Source organism: Akebia trifoliata, chromosome 5 (genome assembly GCF_017979445.1).
Source record: "Akebia trifoliata isolate Shusen 1 chromosome 5, ASM1797944v1, whole genome shotgun sequence".
Classification (NCBI taxonomy): Eukaryota; Viridiplantae; Streptophyta; class Magnoliopsida; order Ranunculales; family Lardizabalaceae; genus Akebia; species Akebia trifoliata.
The window spans coordinates 9758609-9776686 of record NC_141379.1 but is presented as its reverse complement, the minus strand read 5'-3'; the positions used below and the strand labels follow the sequence as shown (position 1 = coordinate 9776686).

The following is an 18078-nucleotide window of genomic DNA, read 5'->3' as shown; positions in this document are numbered from 1 at the left end:
GAGAACTTAGATGGTAGAAACTATCACCATCATCATCAAATTTTTATCCCGATCAAATTTCATGAAAAACTCTGTAAATGATTCAATCAACCACTTCGAGGACCTCTGACAAGGTCAAGTTGAATTTAGAGTCCTTAAATTAGATAGGTGGATAAAGTAAAATCATAAGAATGTCTGAAATGATTCATTCAGCCACTTCATGAGCCTTTTAGCAAATTCTTGATAAAAAATATCATGCGCAGTAAGCATAATAAAAAGTGTCGCTGAGAGCAATAATTTGATTAATTGTATATAAGTCAAATTTTGAGTTTGTCATTGAGGCACAAATGAGTCTATGGATAGAGGATTAGAGGTCATGGGAATGGAAAACTGAACCATGATTATTCTATACTCCTTTAGTCCTTTAGAAAGAAAGAAAAAAATATATATAATCTGACTTCGGCACTGGCATACTCAATGGACACCCCTGACGTGACAGGTTCAAGATCATAGATCTGCAATCCTCAGGATACAGACCTGCATCTTTTTATGGGAAAACACGGTTCTGTATCCCGATAAATGCACATCTACAGTCCCTGAGCCTGTCTCGTCACAGGTGTCAATTGAGTATGCCACGGGCCTAAGTCAGATTATCATGACACACACACACACTCACTCTCTCTCTCTCTCTCTCTCTCTCTCTCTATATATATATATATATATATATATATGAAAAAAAAAGAATCGAATTTTCTCAACATATAAGGTAAGTGAACTTTTCTGTAACAGATTTGATTTCCACGAAAGGTCCTCAAATTTTATTTTTTGGTTAATTTTCTTCCTAATCTTTTCAAACAATGCTATCCACCACTTTATTCCACAACCCATTAAAATTAATAAAAATCAGCACAAAGAAAAAAGCTCAACATTTCCCACCATTGGAATCTAGAAATAGAACCCTTTTGACTTGCAAGGACTCGATCAAACATGTGGTAAATACCCAATCTCAAATTTCATTCATCCATTATCCTAGCACATAATCATTCCCAAATTGAACCCACCAATGTTCCTCCATTGGATCCTAGTTCCTACCAAAAAATTAACAAATTATATAAATCAATTACTAGTAAAATAACACAAATTAATCCTAAATAAGTAAATTTGTGTGAAATACTCATTACATCTATTATTTGATTTTTCTTGTTTTAAAAAAGGTATATGGGTTCCTTTTTTTTTTCCATCTTTGTTGGATGCGTTTGGTACTTTGGATTTTTCTTTTCAGATAATTATATTGTTATCATAGTGGGAATCACCATAGCAAAGATATAAGCAATTTTTACTCAAATATGAGTAATGGCTGGAGATGGCCTAATAACATGATCTCATAAGGTTTTGATTATTCATAGGCAAAATAGAGTGAAAGTGGCTTATAGTGTGACATGATATTACATCTAAAGGATTAGTCTTACATGTGGCATGTCCTGATTGATGGGCTTATATGCCACATGGAAAGCATCTATGCCATAAAAAGAAAATTACTTGATGAAGCATCTCCATTCTTTTGGTTTCATGTTTAAGGTTGATGTTTGATTGCAATCCACAATTAAAGAAAGCAGGACTTTTAAGAGAAACTTTTAAAAAGGGAATTTACACATATCAGATCACTCAACAAGCACTGAAAATCTTTGGATTCAAAAGCCACAAAAGTAGCAAATATGGGCCCCTGAGAACCTCTACTCAATCCTGGCCCCACCCAAAAACATATCCAACCACATGAGAAAGACAAACTACAAAGCTCTCTCATCCCCTAAAATTCTGCCACATGTCACTCTACTAGATTCTCTCCCAATACCCTCCTTGCTTACTTACAGTCCCCCCCTCCTCCCTCCCCCAAAACCTTCAAGAGAGCCAACAGTGAATTTAGACTGCAAGTGAGAGAGAGAGAGATCCAAAATACTAACAAAAACTCAAAAATGTTGAAGGAAGAAGGGAGTTCGAGGCACAGTGATGGATGGGGTCGTATGTGTGATTCATGCAATGCTGCAGCCTGTGCAGTTTACTGCCAGGCTGACTCGGCATACTTATGCGCCGAGTGTGACAGGCGCGTACATGCTGCAAACCGGGTGGCATTACGGCATAAGCGCGTGTCAGTGTGTGAGGCATGTAAGCGTGCCCCTGCAGCTTTTACCTGCAAAGCTGATGCTGCAGTGCTTTGCACTATGTGTGATGCTGAAATACACTCAGCCAACCCACTTGCGCACCGCCACCATCGTACACCAATCATGCCTATATCAGGATGTCTGTATGAACCTTTAACTACCCACCTCGGTAGACATGTGGGGTCAATAGCCGAAATGGAGGACGGATTCTTGGCCTCAGAGGCCAACAAGGAGGTGAAGGAAGTTGAGGATGAGACTGCATCTTGGTTGATACTAAATTGCAACAACAACGATGATGACGATGACAACAACACCAATAATCAGAGTGACAGTTTTTTGTTTGGTGGTGAGGTTGATGAGTATTTGGATCTTTTAGAGTACAATTTATATACTGAGCGCCAGTACAAGCAACAGCAGCAGAATCAAGTGGAAAATGGTGGGAGTGATAGTATAGTGCCAATTTATTGTGGGACAGTGAAGGAAGAAGAGCACCCACTCAATCTTCAAACTGCTTCAATGAGTCAGAGTAAGTTTTTCTTGAATCTATTAAATATATTTTGGGTTCTTGAGGAAGATGAAGAAAAAAGTTGGGTTTTATTGAATTTGGATCTTTACTTGTTTAAAGAATTTTTTTCGCTTGTTTTGTAATCGAAGTCTTGTTTTGTGGGTGGTTTCTGAATTGGGGTCTTGAGCTCAATTTGATCCTAAGTTTGCCTTTTTAAATTATATCTCCCCCACCCACCCTCTCCTTCCCTACCAAAGAAAGGAAATTATGTTGTTTCATGGTATCTCTCTGTTGCTTTTGAAGTTAAGAACTATGGATACTTGCGAAAATTCATGAACTTACCATCTTTCTATGAATTTTCACTTCGAGCAGAATTTTATATGTTAATACTTTATTTCTACCCTTGGATCATGTTATTTAGATTCCATTAAATTATCGATGTGCTATAGTATGTGGGTGTCTGAGGTATTACTTCGATTGTTATGTCAGTATCGATCTTTTCAAGTGATACCGATCTATGCCTCATATTTCTTATAGTATTCATCTCCTAGTTGTCTTGCTAGTGAGAAATAATCAAAATAGCATCTTATATGATTTTCACAACCAGGTTTTGATGATCTTATCGCGAGCCCTACCCTTCAAATGCCAACCCAATTCACTCCTATGGAAAGAGAAGCCAGAGTACTTAGATACAAGGAAAAAAGAAAAATAAGAAAGTACGAGAAGACAATAAGGTACGCGTCAAGGAAGGCCTATGCAGAGACCAGGCCTCGAATCAAGGGTAGGTTTGCAAAGAGAAAAGATGTAGAAGAAGTTGAAGTGGAGCAGATGTTCTCCACCACTGAAATGGATGAAAGCAGATACGGCGTTGTCCCTTCATTCTGACTGCAAAAAAGAAAACTAAATCAAAAGATGTTACTCCATGTGAGAGAAGCATGAGTTACTCTACTAGTACTAGTTCTCCTATTGTGTCTTTCTCAAAGCTTGAATCAATGAGAATTATGGAAAGTTTCTTGTAATTACACTAAAATTTAGATCTTATTCTGTACTGCTTCTGAAATTAAATTACCTCTTGAATTGTGAGCTTATATTATTATCACTTTTAACACATCAAACAATGAAATGAAATATAGTGTTTGGGGTGCATATAACCATTCTGGTTTTTTGTATGATCACACCCTACTCTGTTTGGTTTTCTACTTGAGAAGTAGTAGTGATCTTTAACAAAGCCCATTGCACTTTTTCACCTTTCTGTTACAAAAAATATTCATAAAGGAGAAAAAGGGTTGAGCCACTTGGAAAGGAATAGAAGATGAGGTCCTGATGGAGACAGTTACTGGATAAGGATCAATCACTCTCCAATTCCCTCTTTTCAGGTTCGGTTATTATTCGTGATTGGCCGCGCTTTTTAGCCTTTTTGGTAGGGGTCCTCACTGGCTAGCCTTCTGCCTCGGTCCACTGCAGCACTTCACATGAGATTCTTAGTCTGTGGGCATGGATGTCATGACGCCCAATGATTAGACATGAATATCCTAAAGAAAGAATAACTTGGATGAGATATTCTTCAATGAGGCTATCTGGCCTCTGATTCCCTTTTGAATTTGAGCAAAGCTTAATCACAAATCATCTCATTTTCGATCCCAAGATGCCGTCCCAGTATTCAGTTTCAACAACTATTTATGTTGAGACTAAGTGATCCTCTCATTTTTATCTTATTTTTTAAAGCCAAAGAATATGTCATGAAAGAATGAATAACTCCCTCAATAATATGCTATTGAAGTTCATAGTAACTAAGTTGTCATTTTGACATAATAGTTGTAATTAAGACAAAATCTTCGACATAATAGTCGTACTTAATAGTCTGATCTAAAAACGTAATTTCGAACATGACTTATCTTCTTATGGTGGAGCACCATCCACTGCATTCTTTCCAAAAGAATCCTTAGAATTACATGAAATTATCTATCAAACAAGATTGATTAGCTAAGGCTTCTTTCAATTCGAATGTCCTCACAAGCCCACATTCAATTCTTAAGGGAGCTAGCTATAGCTCTAAAGGTTGGTGAAATCATTTCATGGCATCATTGTTAAAGCCCTAGCTTATGGTGTTTGCACACTAAAACTACCTTTGTGGGTTTGATCTGGTCATTAACCATTGTACTTGGTTCTTTTGGAAATGTCTTTTTACACTCAACATGAATATCTGCACTAACTTTGGGTCAATTTACACACTTAATTGAAATATACTCTCATTTGAAAGCTTTTCCTTGTAAAGGATATGCCTTGCCCATAATTAAAACAAAACCATCTTCATCTCCTAGGCCTCATTGGATTCACCAATCACCAACTAAACAATGTCACCTAATCAATAATCGTTAAATTCTCCTGCCCATTATGTCATGATCTCACGACATGGATTAAACAAAACCCAAGCGTCGATTTTGATTTGTGTTTATCCTTAATGAGACCAATGAAACCAAAGCATCACATTTATTTAGATTCTTCAAGAACGGCCATAATAATATCCCTTCATCCATGCTGTGATCTAGTAAATTGTTTTTCACCTAATTCAGAGCTTTTCCATTTGAGATGAGATTTGTCAGATCAATGTTTTCACCAACACCATCTAAAATCTGTGCTGTGTTGTGTTGTGTTGTGTGCTTGCTTCACCTAAAAATCGGAGAAAATAATTGCTGGCGTATGATTTTACCAATCAATCTTGAAAGCTAACAAAAATAAGTTTTGAGCAATTTTAAGTTCACTTGTTCAAGTTTGGAAGCATTTGTAAGGGTAACTTATTTCACTGTCCTCATACATAATCTAAAGAGCAAACAAGAATAATAAAATCATCACAGTTGTCTGCACCTTATCCCAACTATTGGGACCTTCTACCCTATGGTCCTAAGACAATGCCTATATCATCCTTAATAAACATAAGACAATGGTACTATTGTGGCATCCTATGTCAAGTTTATGAGAAATGATGCAAGAAACGCATTTTCGTGATACACGTTCCAACTGCAAACTAAGTCACCAAATTCACCCCACCCCTAGTAGACCAAACCACAAACCTGTTTTAAATGAACAATTTTACATTTTATTTATTTTGGACATATTTAAGAACTGGAACGTTGTTGTTTGCTGAATTTTTCATCAGGTTGACTAAATTCAATAGAGCATTCAGGCAAACTGAAGTGTGAAGTAAAAGAATTTCTTCTATGCCCTAGACTTTAACTTCTCTTAAACCCAAGTGTCATCATTGATAAAGACTCTTTTTTATTCTTCTGGTCACCACCAAATAAATAGAGAGTTACTATTGCCACACCAACTTTTAACTAACACCACACCAACTGTGTGCAATTCTTTGGTGATTTACGGTATTAGTAAAAGCTGGTGTGGCAATAGTAGCTCTAAATAAATATTTTACATTTTTTTAAGTTGTGCATGACTTGTGTTGAAATATGAATACTCAATGATTATAATGAATTTTAGAGGCCACAGACATGTATATGATTTAATTTCATTTTGTAATTTCAGTACATTATACTTTATATTTATTTATTTTTAATCATTTATGTCTTATATTTAAAATTTGAGTCATTGTATGAATTTTGTTCTTGTATAACTTAAAATTTTCTAACATCATTACCATATTTCTAACTTGATTAAATAAAAATTGAATTATATGTGCAAGAACAGTGAATCAAAAAAGGCGAATTTTCTTTCTACTTGTATGAACTGGGTTAGTTCTAGGTGGCAAACAACGAACCTCAATTCAAAGAGCGAAGAAGCGATAAATAAAAATAAGGGAAGTCCAAAGTAGCCATAAACAAGTAGAAAGGCTCCCTTACAAGAAAAAAAGAACAGGTGGGTAAGCTGAAGTCAAACCAATGCAGCCAACCCTACCCTAGTGGTAGTGTACAACAGTTGGTCACAGGGCCTAATCAAATAATTATCAACCCTTCAAGCTTTAGGAACGCTTCCTTTGAACTTGTGACCAAGAATGAAGGCTTAACAATCGCCAGTAAACAGTTGCTATCCATTATTCAGAGTAATACACAAAACCCTTCCACTATGAAGGAGTTCTAATCACACATACTTCCAATGAAAATTTCATTTTGATCGTGTGGACATCAAGATGTGAGTACTTTTGCTGATGTTAACCTGCAAGAAGCATATTATACAGGAATACTTAGATCTGATCCAAGTAAGAAGAGAGATGGCGCATGAGACATTAAAACTAAATGACAACATCAATAATGATGCAATCACCATTTTCTATGCACCTTGAACGCATACCGGCTCTATCAATCTTGTTTGAAGATCAATCATTGTGCTCATCTTCCCCTTCAGAATCTACATGAGAAAACAAAGCATTTCAAGATGCAGGTAGTATTTCAAATCACTGTAATTTTATGTTGTGTTACTTTTTTTTCATACTAAGGGCGTGTTTGATTGCATGGAAAACTCTTAAGGAAAATAGTTTGCCGTGGAAAACTTCAATTTAACGATGTTTGAGTGCAAAACAAATACAAAAAGTGGAGAAAATGATTTTCCACGATCATGTGATTTGACACATAGCACCAACTTTGGATCTCATAAATGCCCTCATCTTTTACGTTTAAACTTGATCTAAGCAAGGTCATTTTTTGGTTAGTTTTCAAAACTACAAAAATATATTTTCTTTTATTATATCATCTTTAAAAACCCTTTACTCATGAGTTCAAATAACAAATAAACCCTTTTGAAACTAGGTACTTTTTCTCATACTACCTTCTACTTTATTTACTTTTTAAAAGACACTTTCGTTACTAACTTAAGGGTCGTTGAGCTCAAATGGATTACCAAATTGGCAATCCAACACCATAGCCCTCTAGATTTCATGTAAAAACTCATATCCGGAAAAAAAAAATTCAAAATATTAATTTTTTTGGACGTGATCCATGGTTTTGAAAATGTACTTCTATTGAACTCCCAAATTTAAAATTAAAGTTCAACAGTGAAAAATAACATTTTTTAAGCCTTTCTATTTTTGAAAGGTAGGTTCATAGAGTTTTGTCCATTGCAACCTTGTGGCATCGGACCATGTTTTTGAATGCCACAAGGTGAGCTCAATGACCCTTACCAAGTTAGTAAGGCTAGACTTACTAAAAAAATCTAAACGAAAAAAAAAACCCTATATGATCCAATTAAAACGAAAGAGTACAAAGAGATTTTCCATGTGCTAAAACAGAGCAAAAAGATTTTCCATTACATCATTTGCTTGGCAAATGATTTGCAAGGTAAATATTTTTCCCTGCAACCAAACATGCCCTAATTATTTTCCAATAGCTCTCTAAAATTTGAATGGCTCACTGACTGGTCAAATTCAATCATACAGATACAGATTACGATGATGTTTTGTTTTGCAAGTAAAAGTATATACGATTGAAGCAAACCTCTTACATTCCTTGGGAAGGCACTTATCAATGATAAATTTTTTTTGTCCAGTTACATGTTTGTGCTCATGCAAGGTGAACCATAGAAAACAAAACGTTAAATGAAACATACATACCTGATCGAACATCGTCCCCAAGTTGGCCTCTTGCTTGGATTTGTTTTACAAGCATTCGGTACATCAACATCCACCAATAAATGTGAAGAACGAGCAAACAATATAGAAGACTATTAAACACATAATAGTAGATGGGTCCTTCCAACTGGTGTTTCTCCTTGTCCAAGGTTAGGAGAACTTCATAGCTGTCACGAAGAGAGAAAATACATAAGTTACAAGACTTTTTCACCAAACAACTAAACATGTGTAGTACGGACTTGGATAATATTTTTTTCATGGATTGGTTTAAAGAAAAGTAAATAAGTCATGATTGCTTCCCTTTCAAACTCATTTGTAGTGCCTGTGTAACAAGATAGAAATATTGAATTCTTTATGGAGGATGTCAGGACATACAATGTGCACAACAGCCAAAAAAAAGGTACCTATTCTGAACCTTCTTCTACTTACCTAGTACTCCAGAGGATCCAAAACGGGTAGTATATGAGCCGAAGTATGATCCACGACAAAACAAATACAATGAATGAAAAGCTAGCAACCCCTTCGCAACCACTGTACTTGGACATCTTCCCAACTTCCAAAAACACGTCACTTGCATCATGAAGAGCTAAGACAACCGATCCAACCCGAGCAAACCTGTTAAAAGAGATCGATGCAACCTTTTGAAGGTGGATGAGGAGATAGAAAAAAGCTCTTTTCAAACCATAATTCCTGTGAAATAGCTACCATTTTTCTATTTTTTTTTCTTTCACTCTTTCTTTCTTCATTCAGCAGCTCAATAAGAAGGTAAGAAAAAACCTATTATCAAACCATAATTCTTGTGAAAGCATAGTGACAAAGTTGGGATTCGGAAAAAACTGGTAGGGGAAATTTTCAAAAAAAAAAGGGCAAAATTCAGAAAAAATCGGAAATAAAATAAAATATATTATTACTTAATACAATGTTAAACAATATTACAATTTTTTATTAAAATATATTTTTCAGAGCTTTGCGAATAAGTCAGGATTAAATCACCAATTGAAAGAAGCATGAATTAGTCACAACTTTTTCAAAAAAAATCGGAGAATTTTGTCACTTTGTGAAAGAGCTACCATTCTTTTCATCTATAGTTGGAACCCCTTTGAAACATACCTGAATATGTAAGACAAACCAATGAGAATGGCCGTTGCCACATGATGAGACATGGACACCCCGAAGTCTGAACGTCTTGTTTCCCAGAAAATCAAAGCAAATATGGAATATGTGTAGAAGCCCGCAACGTATATGTACAATCCCTTCAATTTCAATCTTGGCATTGGGAGAATGGTCAGTCAACTGATCACACAGATGAAATTCTCAAATTTACCAATCAAATAATATATGAAATTACACTTAAAACAATGAAACTGGCTTGAATTGAAGACCATGAATGTCAAATACAATTAGTTCGTGATCTTACTTAATTTTTTGTTCAGGCCAGATTTGATCTCCGGGTCCTACCCAAAAATATCTGGTATTATTGAACCAGGGTTCATCATAGGTAACATAAAGAGCGAGAAGCTCTGAAGAAAGATAATAAATAAATTTCCATGCTGACTCCTTGAATTTTTTGAGTTTTTTCCTTTTGTCTTCGGTCTCAACATCCTTCCTCCAATGTCCCTTACCAAGAATTAGTCGCCTTGCAAATTTCTGCAACAAGCATAATTTATATTTGAAAATTATAATAATGAAATTATAGTTAAGCCTTAAATTTAAATGGAATGAAGCATGGATTATAAGTTATAACTACTTATCAGAAATATATATATATATATATATAGAATTGAACTCCAGTTGAGAACAATCATTGCTCAATATATTTATAATAAACAAAAACATCTAGTGTTCCTCAATATAACAAAGGACAGTGTAGTAGTAGATCAACTGGTTAGGTGAAATGCTAACTGGCCATGTAATAAGAAGGCAATTTTTGGACTTCTACATTCTCCATGTACTTATTTATCAAGTTGTTGAACACAACTATGGTTTGATATTAAAATCAAGTTATGGTGTATAGACTTGCTTTCTATTTCATATATTTCTTTCCTTATTTCTATTTTAAATAAAATCTTTTTAAGCCACAACTACATTACATCATCATACATCTGTACACACATAACGGCATTTTGGGCTTCCCGAAGGCACTGTGTCAAACACTTGATTCCTGTTTAGGAGTACAAAATGTGCCAGTGTCCTTGTTAAATAAGGAATTAAATATAGTGTTTTGAAAATATCTTCTTGAGGCAAGTTAGGGGTAAGCCTCAACTGGTTTATAAGAGGCTTCCAATTGAGGCTTAAGGAGCAAGGCACGATTTGACAATATATTTCTCTGAGCAGTATATTTTGAAAACTTTCTGCTTTTTTTCACAATATAGTCCCTGCTATATTTGGAGCCAAAAAATAAAAAACAACTTAATTGACATTGTTTTTTTCATTTCAGGTGACTAACTATATTTATACAGAAGTTGAGAAATTAAAAAAAAAAAAAATGCATGTCAAACTTTAAAAAACTTGATCAATATTGCGATGGAAGGCATGTACTGTTGCTTGATTGAGAGCCCAACAAGTAAACAAGATATACTTTTAGCAAAATATAGAGACACTGACGACCATGGCTCTTATGTGACTTATTTCAGAGCCTGTTGATTTCAGTGTTAAGGTTAAAGTTAAAAAATAGAAATAAGATATAGGAATTAGTGAGCAAATCTATAAATTGTAAAAAGAATTTTTTTTGCTTCACGGATGTCACATAATAATTAGCCATCATTAGGCTTAGACCCATACCTCGGTTGGTTAGACACATTGCAAAGCAACTTTGAGACCATGGGTTCAAGTCCAGCTTACCCATAAAAAAAAATTAACAATTAGCCATCATTTTAAACATCTGTCTCTACTCTCGATGAAGATGAGCATGATTTTCATTGTAAAGCATCAGAAATAACAGATGCTAACTTCTTTTAGATTTCTTTCTTTCATTCTGTCAATGATTCATTTTCCAACATTTTTGTAATTCTTATGGATTTAAAAGCTTTTTTTTCCAAGATTCAGGCTTATGCAAAACCTCGTGGAAGCAACGCCCAGTTTATGCCTTGGTTCTTTTTCAAGTATATAACTTAGAAAATGTATCTCCACATTCATAAGCAGATTATTAACCCTCATCACAATTAAATTACCACAATAAACTGAATATCCAGCTAACTTAGCTTTACTCTCTTTCAAATGGGACCAATTTGTAACTAACAAAGTGAATTTCCCATTTACAAAAATTAAATATGAAAGTCACGTAAATTTGTTGCCCCAGGACTTCACCAACAAGACAATCCACGCGATATTCAATTTACATACGGAAACCCTAAACCTACAAATAGAATACTCCTATCACACTGTCAATTAAGCCTTTATTAGGTCCATACAGACCTCATGACCATACCGACATGTTTTGCATAAATTTTGGTATCAGACCATGCCTGAAAGAGAGTTTGTGTTCTACTATTATAATGATGAAGAACTAAACATTTGTGGCATTAGTACTTCGTTTTGACAAAATATAAAAGTTGATAAACCAATATTATCAAGATGTACATAATCAACTGAATGACTTGACGAGGTTCATTTTAGAACAAGAAGATAAACAAACTCCATCACCTCCAAAAGCAAAGTCAGATGTTGAACATCCATCATTGGTTTCTCAGTAACATTATCAAAAGTCAAGGATGTGGGAGCATAAATACGTACATTCCTACTTGCACATGTCACTTATGAATTAAAAAATTGGGCCCTATTTGTGACACATTGGGAGCAGTAAGCCAACCCAATTGCTCACCCTAATCAACTTGCCAACCTACCATAGCAAATCTTATCAAGCTGCCCGTTACCCCTAAGCATCATATCGTAGAAAATCATGCTAAGTAGCATACAATACAACTATGGACAACCTAGAGACCATACAGACCAAGTATGGAAAACATAGGCAAGGAGTTCAACACACTCTAAGACATATCATATGAGTTAAATCTTTTTTCTTTCATTTTTTTGGTAACCAAAAACTTTATTAGAAAGAGGACAAGGAATCCTCACAAAGAGAGCGATACAAGAAAGAGAAACAAACAAAAGAAAAGATACAAGAAGGAGAGACAGCAAAAGAAAAGACAACCAAAACAAAACAAAAAACCGAGTCACAACACCAAGGGATCACTTGCTGCAAGGTTGATTGGGTGACCATGCAAACCCTCTTACCACTTGGTAACCCATTGGCCAGCTAACCAAATGACTCTTGCCCCTTTGTCGACCTAACTACAATCACCTTGGCTAACTTGGAGGCATCGCCCTTTCAACGAGCCCATCATAGCATAGTCTACACATACAAGGAGTATCATGAATGAGCGTACACTTAGAATCACCACAGTACTCCACCACATACTTGCAAACATAAAAGGAGGGTTTGTAGCGTGATGAATGCCCATAATCACAACCACAACCCCTCCAAAGGAAGTACAAATCTTAGTTATCGAAAACACCAAGAAACGACTTTAATTTAGAAAAGGGGGTGTCAAAAGAATTAGAAATTGAACTATTTGATGACCCAAAAACTGGGACAAAGGCAAGTTTTCGAAGAAAGAGAGAGTTTTAGGAGTGGGAGCAGCATGTTAGGAAGAATATTCCTACTACTAGGTATAATTGTATAAACAGCAAACCTTCTTAGGGTAAGGACCTTTTTTTCACTTTTGATTTTTGATCTCCCAGTCTCAGCACAACTTCAGACTTACTTGAGTGTCAGATTATCTTTTTATCAATAACCTCCAACAGGACCTTTTGGAAGACCTAGAAAATTTCTGGTTATTGACAATGGGAGGAAGATGAAAAGAGGAATCTCCACAAGAATCCCCCATGGCCAAACAGTTTCTTGCCATGTACAAATACCAGATGCAAAATCTCTAGGAGCTCAAGTGTCAAACACATGCTGACACACTTTTGTCAAACAAATCACAATTGGTTTGTTAACGACTATAGCTTATTATAACTTAAATAATTTTAAAGATAACAAATTATCTAAGTGCACTTTTTATACATTTTAGACTTAATATGAGCTGAAGTAGCCTACAGAAACATCTCCCAATAGGTGGAGTAAATTGCATGGATATGTTAGCATATCGCATTAGTCTGACACTTTATATCGGTGTTGGACACCAACAAATATATGTCTTTGTTACATAATATATAGAATTTTACATATCTCATCTGAGATCGCCAAGAATCATAGATATCATAAATTAAGAAAGTAAAATGCTTCCTTCAAGATAGCATATCAGCACTGAATCTAATAACTACATTTCAAATAACACCCCTCAACCAAAATCAGATCCTCCAACAAATGAAATCATTTAAGGAATTTTGTGCCTCTACTTCAGGCCTAAGTATTTTAAAATATAAAAAAATTAACCAAATTGGGAAAGCCAAAATCTCACACACCATCATAAAACACTCATTAGGATGTTATATCACATAAGATCCCATCTTCCATGGAAAAAAGATAGATTCTTTTCCACATAAAGGCTTGTAGTGAAGCAATGACATCAAAGTCCTATAACCAATAAGTAAGAAGAGAGTAAAGAAAAGCATCCAAGCAATGCTCCAACAAGAAACATAAAAACCTCATTTCAAGATCAGGTATAACTAAACAATTCTGCTACTGTAAACTGTCTCCAACTATACAATCAGGTAGATCATTCCCCCTTTTTTTCTTATATGCGGAGCTCATTCAAATATGTCCAACTAAGCATGTTCATATACATTTTACATAACACAAATACAAAAAGGATTCAGCGGCCAACTCCTTAAGCATCATCTTTCAATGTGAAATTATGGAGAAATATTTTTATGTAATAGTTAAAATTTCCAACATACCAACAATATTATCAGCTTGCATCCTTTTAAAAGGTTAAATTCAAAAGGTTATACCTGTCTCCATTTCAATATCTAATCTCCATTAAAACAAACAATGGCCAAAAACTAAAGTTAAAGAAAACAGGGAAATTGCACTAGAAAAATATAGTGAAGTCTTCCTAGGTCTACTCTAGCTTAAGCCCCCCACACTCCATTCTCTCAGCATTAGTTGGTTCTGGTAATCACAACGATACCGCTAGAAAACAAAATTAAATAAAACCTGAAGATTAAAGGCACAAACGGAGAACACATACAAATTTCACATCAAATTCTCCACTAATTAACAACTTGCCAACCAAATTTCCAGGTTTTCTCACCCACGACATCACTTAAAATACACAGCCCAAAGTGATAATTTCTAAGTTTACCGACATATATGTTATATGGACATCTTAATAGCACCCCAATTCTAGTTCTTTGCTACAACCATTTGATTTGTAGTGATTCCAATCAATTTGAGCTACTCGAATGTCAACTTTGACTCTTACGCCTTACAGTTCTAATTACTTTATTAAGTTTCTGATTATTTCTAGTATGGATCCCGGGCTCCCCCAAAACAATCAAATCAATGGAAGACGAATAGTATAGCAATTAGAAAAATATTCTAACGCTGTCTTTGGATTGAGAGAAATGGAGAGAAGAGAAGAGAAAGAAAAAAAGGTGAGCTTTCTTTCTCTCCAAAAGTGGAGAGATTTGGAGAGAAACCCTGTTAAAATATTTTATAATTCCAACTCTGCCCCTAGATTTCTGTTAAGACATTTTAAAATTACAAAGCTATCCCAATTTCTCTCCTCTCGATCCAAACATGGTGGAGAGAAACTAAGTTTCTCTTCTCTCCCGTTCTCTCAATCCAGAGATAATAGTCTTCAACTCTCTTTCTAAAGTAGTCTTCAACTCTCTTTCTATCTCTCTCACAGAGCAAGAGATAGTCTTCAAATCTCCCTCCCTCCCACCTTCCCTCTCTCTTAACCAAACAGGAGAAACTTAAATTATTATATTGTTTCTCTTGTCAATACAAACAGGGTGTAGAGAAACTGGATTTCTCTTCTCTTCTCTCAATCCAAACATAGTGTAAATATTAGTAAACTACACAAATAACATATCTAACCACTCTTTGATCTTCCTAAAGGGTGGCAAAGAACAGATAAATCCACATCCAATTCTCTAAAAATCATTCTGGGTCATCAATAAAATCTTCTTAAACAGTAAAAAATACAACAAAAAAAAACCCTTTTCACTCAAGGATCTCTAGATACAAACCAAACATTCAAGTAAAATTAAAAGAATCAATAAAGCAAGTAGAGAGAGAGAGAGAGAGAGTAATCCAGACCTATTTCATCAGTAATCCACCAAATAAAAAACAAACAAAAACCCAGAAAAATAAGATAATATCCCATGTTTTGTTACCTCAAAAATAAATCTGTCGAGAAAGAACCTGATCGAGGGGAAGAACAGAGCAAGGAAGGGAACAACAACGAAATCTTGGTAGATTGGGTAGGATTCCTCTTGCCAATCAATTAAACCCACAGAATCCATCAAACCCATATTCGATCTTCGAAGTATCGAAGTCTACAGAGGCTCACAGAGATCAAAAAATGTTGGATTTGCACGAGTGTGTAAACTGAGTTGGAACTAGGAAGGAGAGAGTCGAAGGCATTTTTCTTTCTAAATTCCAAAATCTTTTGACACAAAGGTACAAAAAAGGGCAGCCGAAAAGAACGAAAAAAAAAAAAGTCCCAAAATTTGAGGTTTGACAGTGAAGTCGTTGATCTGATTAATGAATGATTCTGCCACGTGTCTCTTCTTTAACTCAACCAACTTCTTGTCTTGAAATTCACTTTTAATAGGACACGTGCCAGTATTCTATTCATCAATATTAATAACCCCATCTATTAACGGCAAAAAGTGTTAAGAGTTGGCCGACATAACTAACGTACTAAACTTGAAGTTGCTTTTTGCCACATGACACATTTCTTAATTGAACAAGAGAACTGCTGTTACCACACCACCTCGCAGTTGGTGCGGTGTTAGTAAAAGTTAGTGTGGCAATAATAACTTTCATGAATAATGCTGACCACAAGATTGTATCTTATATTGCACTTTCCCAAATTGGAAGTGTGTAGGAACTCTAGATGTTCTTCTTTGAGATACAAGTAAAAAAAAAACGTTTATAGTTCTTACACAGTTCCACTTCAAAAAAGTGCGATATGAGATATAATATTGAGTCACTCCAACACGACTCATCCTACTTATTTGATCAAGTGTAGACCCAAGCCTATGATGAAAAATTACTAAAAAAAGTTAGAATTTGACTAATGATAAACTAACATGCTAAAACTTACATGATGATAACGCAACTGACGTGGCAAGTGCACAGAACCTTAGATCTTTTTCCCTTGTGTATCATGAAGAAAAGGATTTATGGTTATGTACACTTGCCACATCAACCATTGACGTTTGATCACATCAATTTATCACAACTCTTAGAATTTATAACTTCAGTTGATGCTTCTTCATAGAACTTTGGTATAGTAACCCAAAATAATGCTAGAAGCAACATTGTGTTTGCGGAGAACCATCCAAAATTTTAAAGTGTAAGAATTTTATCTCAAGGAAAAATATATGTTTTTGTTTTTATTTTTTATGATAGAGGTGTCCAACCCTAGTCCTAACTAGTAGGAGCAAGGCAACTGCTCTCTTAGAGCACCATATCTCGCTAAAATCCCTTAAATATATGGCAAGCCGAGAGTTGATAATTAAGCTCCTCAAGAAAATTAGGTCAAGTGTTTGAAATCCTATGAAGCAAGAATTCCTCGGGGCCACCCTCCAAGCTTTGATTGACCCTCGACTCAATCAATTACACGTAGGACTTTGTCTCACCCGAAGGTTGGGAATACCCTCAATAAGTAAAATAATAATAAATTTTCATAAGATAGCCAGTGGGGTTTTGAAATCAAGACATGTCCCTTTTTGGAGGAATGTCCTACCTAAACTAGTGTGCCCAACACACATGGGTTAAAAGCATATGCATATATGGTTGGTTCACACTTCTTCTATTGAGTAATGCCATAGCCATTGTTATTTCAAATCACTTTAGCATTTTTCTTGTGAGTAAATCTCCATGCCCCGCATCAGGGTCAACGGACGGGTCAGACTGATGGCACGTGGTAGAAATTAAGAATTGATGTTGGACGATTGCAGTGTATAGGATAACAACTCAAAATCGTCATAAATTGATTTGATCGTAAACGCTATGGTTAAATGTCAGTGTCAAGGGTCTTAAATGGATTTTTTAAAAAGAGTCTACCTAACCTTACTAAGTAAGTAAGAATTTCACCATTACTAACGGTCCTTGGAGTCACCTTGTGGCATCCAAAAATATGATGCAATGCTTTAAGATTGTAGAGGATAAAATTCTAAGTAGTATAAAAATAATAATAATAATAATAATAATAATAATTTTCACCATTGAATTTCACTTTTAAGTTTGAGAGTCATGTGAAAAGTTTGATATCCATCCATTTTTAAAGAGAATTTTTTTTTTAAAATTTTATTATTATTTGAATAAAGTTTTTCTAAGAAACTTGGAGGGCTATATGGTGTTAGATTGTTAATGTGGTTGTCCTTTTGAGTAAAAGGACCGTTAGTGAGGAAAAAGTTTCTCTTTTAAAAACCCAACCAAATATTTGTAGAGTTGACCAAATTTAACCCTAGATGTAATGTACCCCACTCTCATGGGACCATTGAAAATGACGTTATCATTCACCAAACATAATCCAACATTTAAAGTTTGAATAATAATGACGCACACGGTTTTGATACGTGGTTGACCTGGTAAGGGCACAGAACCACATATCTCTTTCTTGTATATCCCATAGAAAAAGGATTTATGATTTTCAGGCCTGACTATGTCAGCCGTGTAC

The 18078-nt window shown here is 35.1% G+C and overlaps 2 protein-coding genes across 4 annotated transcripts; one reads left to right on the top strand and one right to left on the bottom strand.

Moving 5' to 3' along the window:
• Positions 1-1248: 1248 nt before the first annotated feature.
• On the top strand, positions 1249-3812 carry LOC147401431 (zinc finger protein CONSTANS-LIKE 2-like). The gene is made up of 2 exons (XM_086442752.1): positions 1249-2664; positions 3251-3812. Exons 1-2 carry the CDS (start codon positions 1953-1955, stop codon positions 3526-3528), a joined length of 990 nt encoding a protein of 329 aa, XP_086298878.1. The 5' UTR covers positions 1249-1952; the 3' UTR covers positions 3529-3812.
• Positions 3813-6423: 2611 nt separating this feature from the next.
• LOC147401430 (ceramide synthase 1 LOH3-like) lies at positions 6424-15884 on the bottom strand. 3 transcript variants are annotated; one of them, XR_015178471.1, is made up of 7 exons: positions 15563-15883; positions 9633-9862; positions 9326-9481; positions 8645-8830; positions 8198-8382; positions 6916-6999; positions 6424-6807 (listed from the first exon to the last, which is right to left on the bottom strand). XR_015178471.1 is itself a non-coding variant. In XM_086442750.1 (7 exons), exons 1-6 carry the CDS (start codon positions 15698-15700, stop codon positions 6968-6970), a joined length of 927 nt encoding a protein of 308 aa, XP_086298876.1. In that variant the 5' UTR covers positions 15701-15884; the 3' UTR covers positions 6424-6807; positions 6943-6967. The 3 variants fall into 3 exon arrangements, 2 of the variants coding, with proteins under 2 accessions (XP_086298876.1, XP_086298875.1); XM_086442750.1 differs by having other exon boundaries at positions 6943-6999; positions 15563-15884; XM_086442749.1 differs by having other exon boundaries at positions 6930-6999.
• Positions 15885-18078: the final 2194 nt, after the last annotated feature.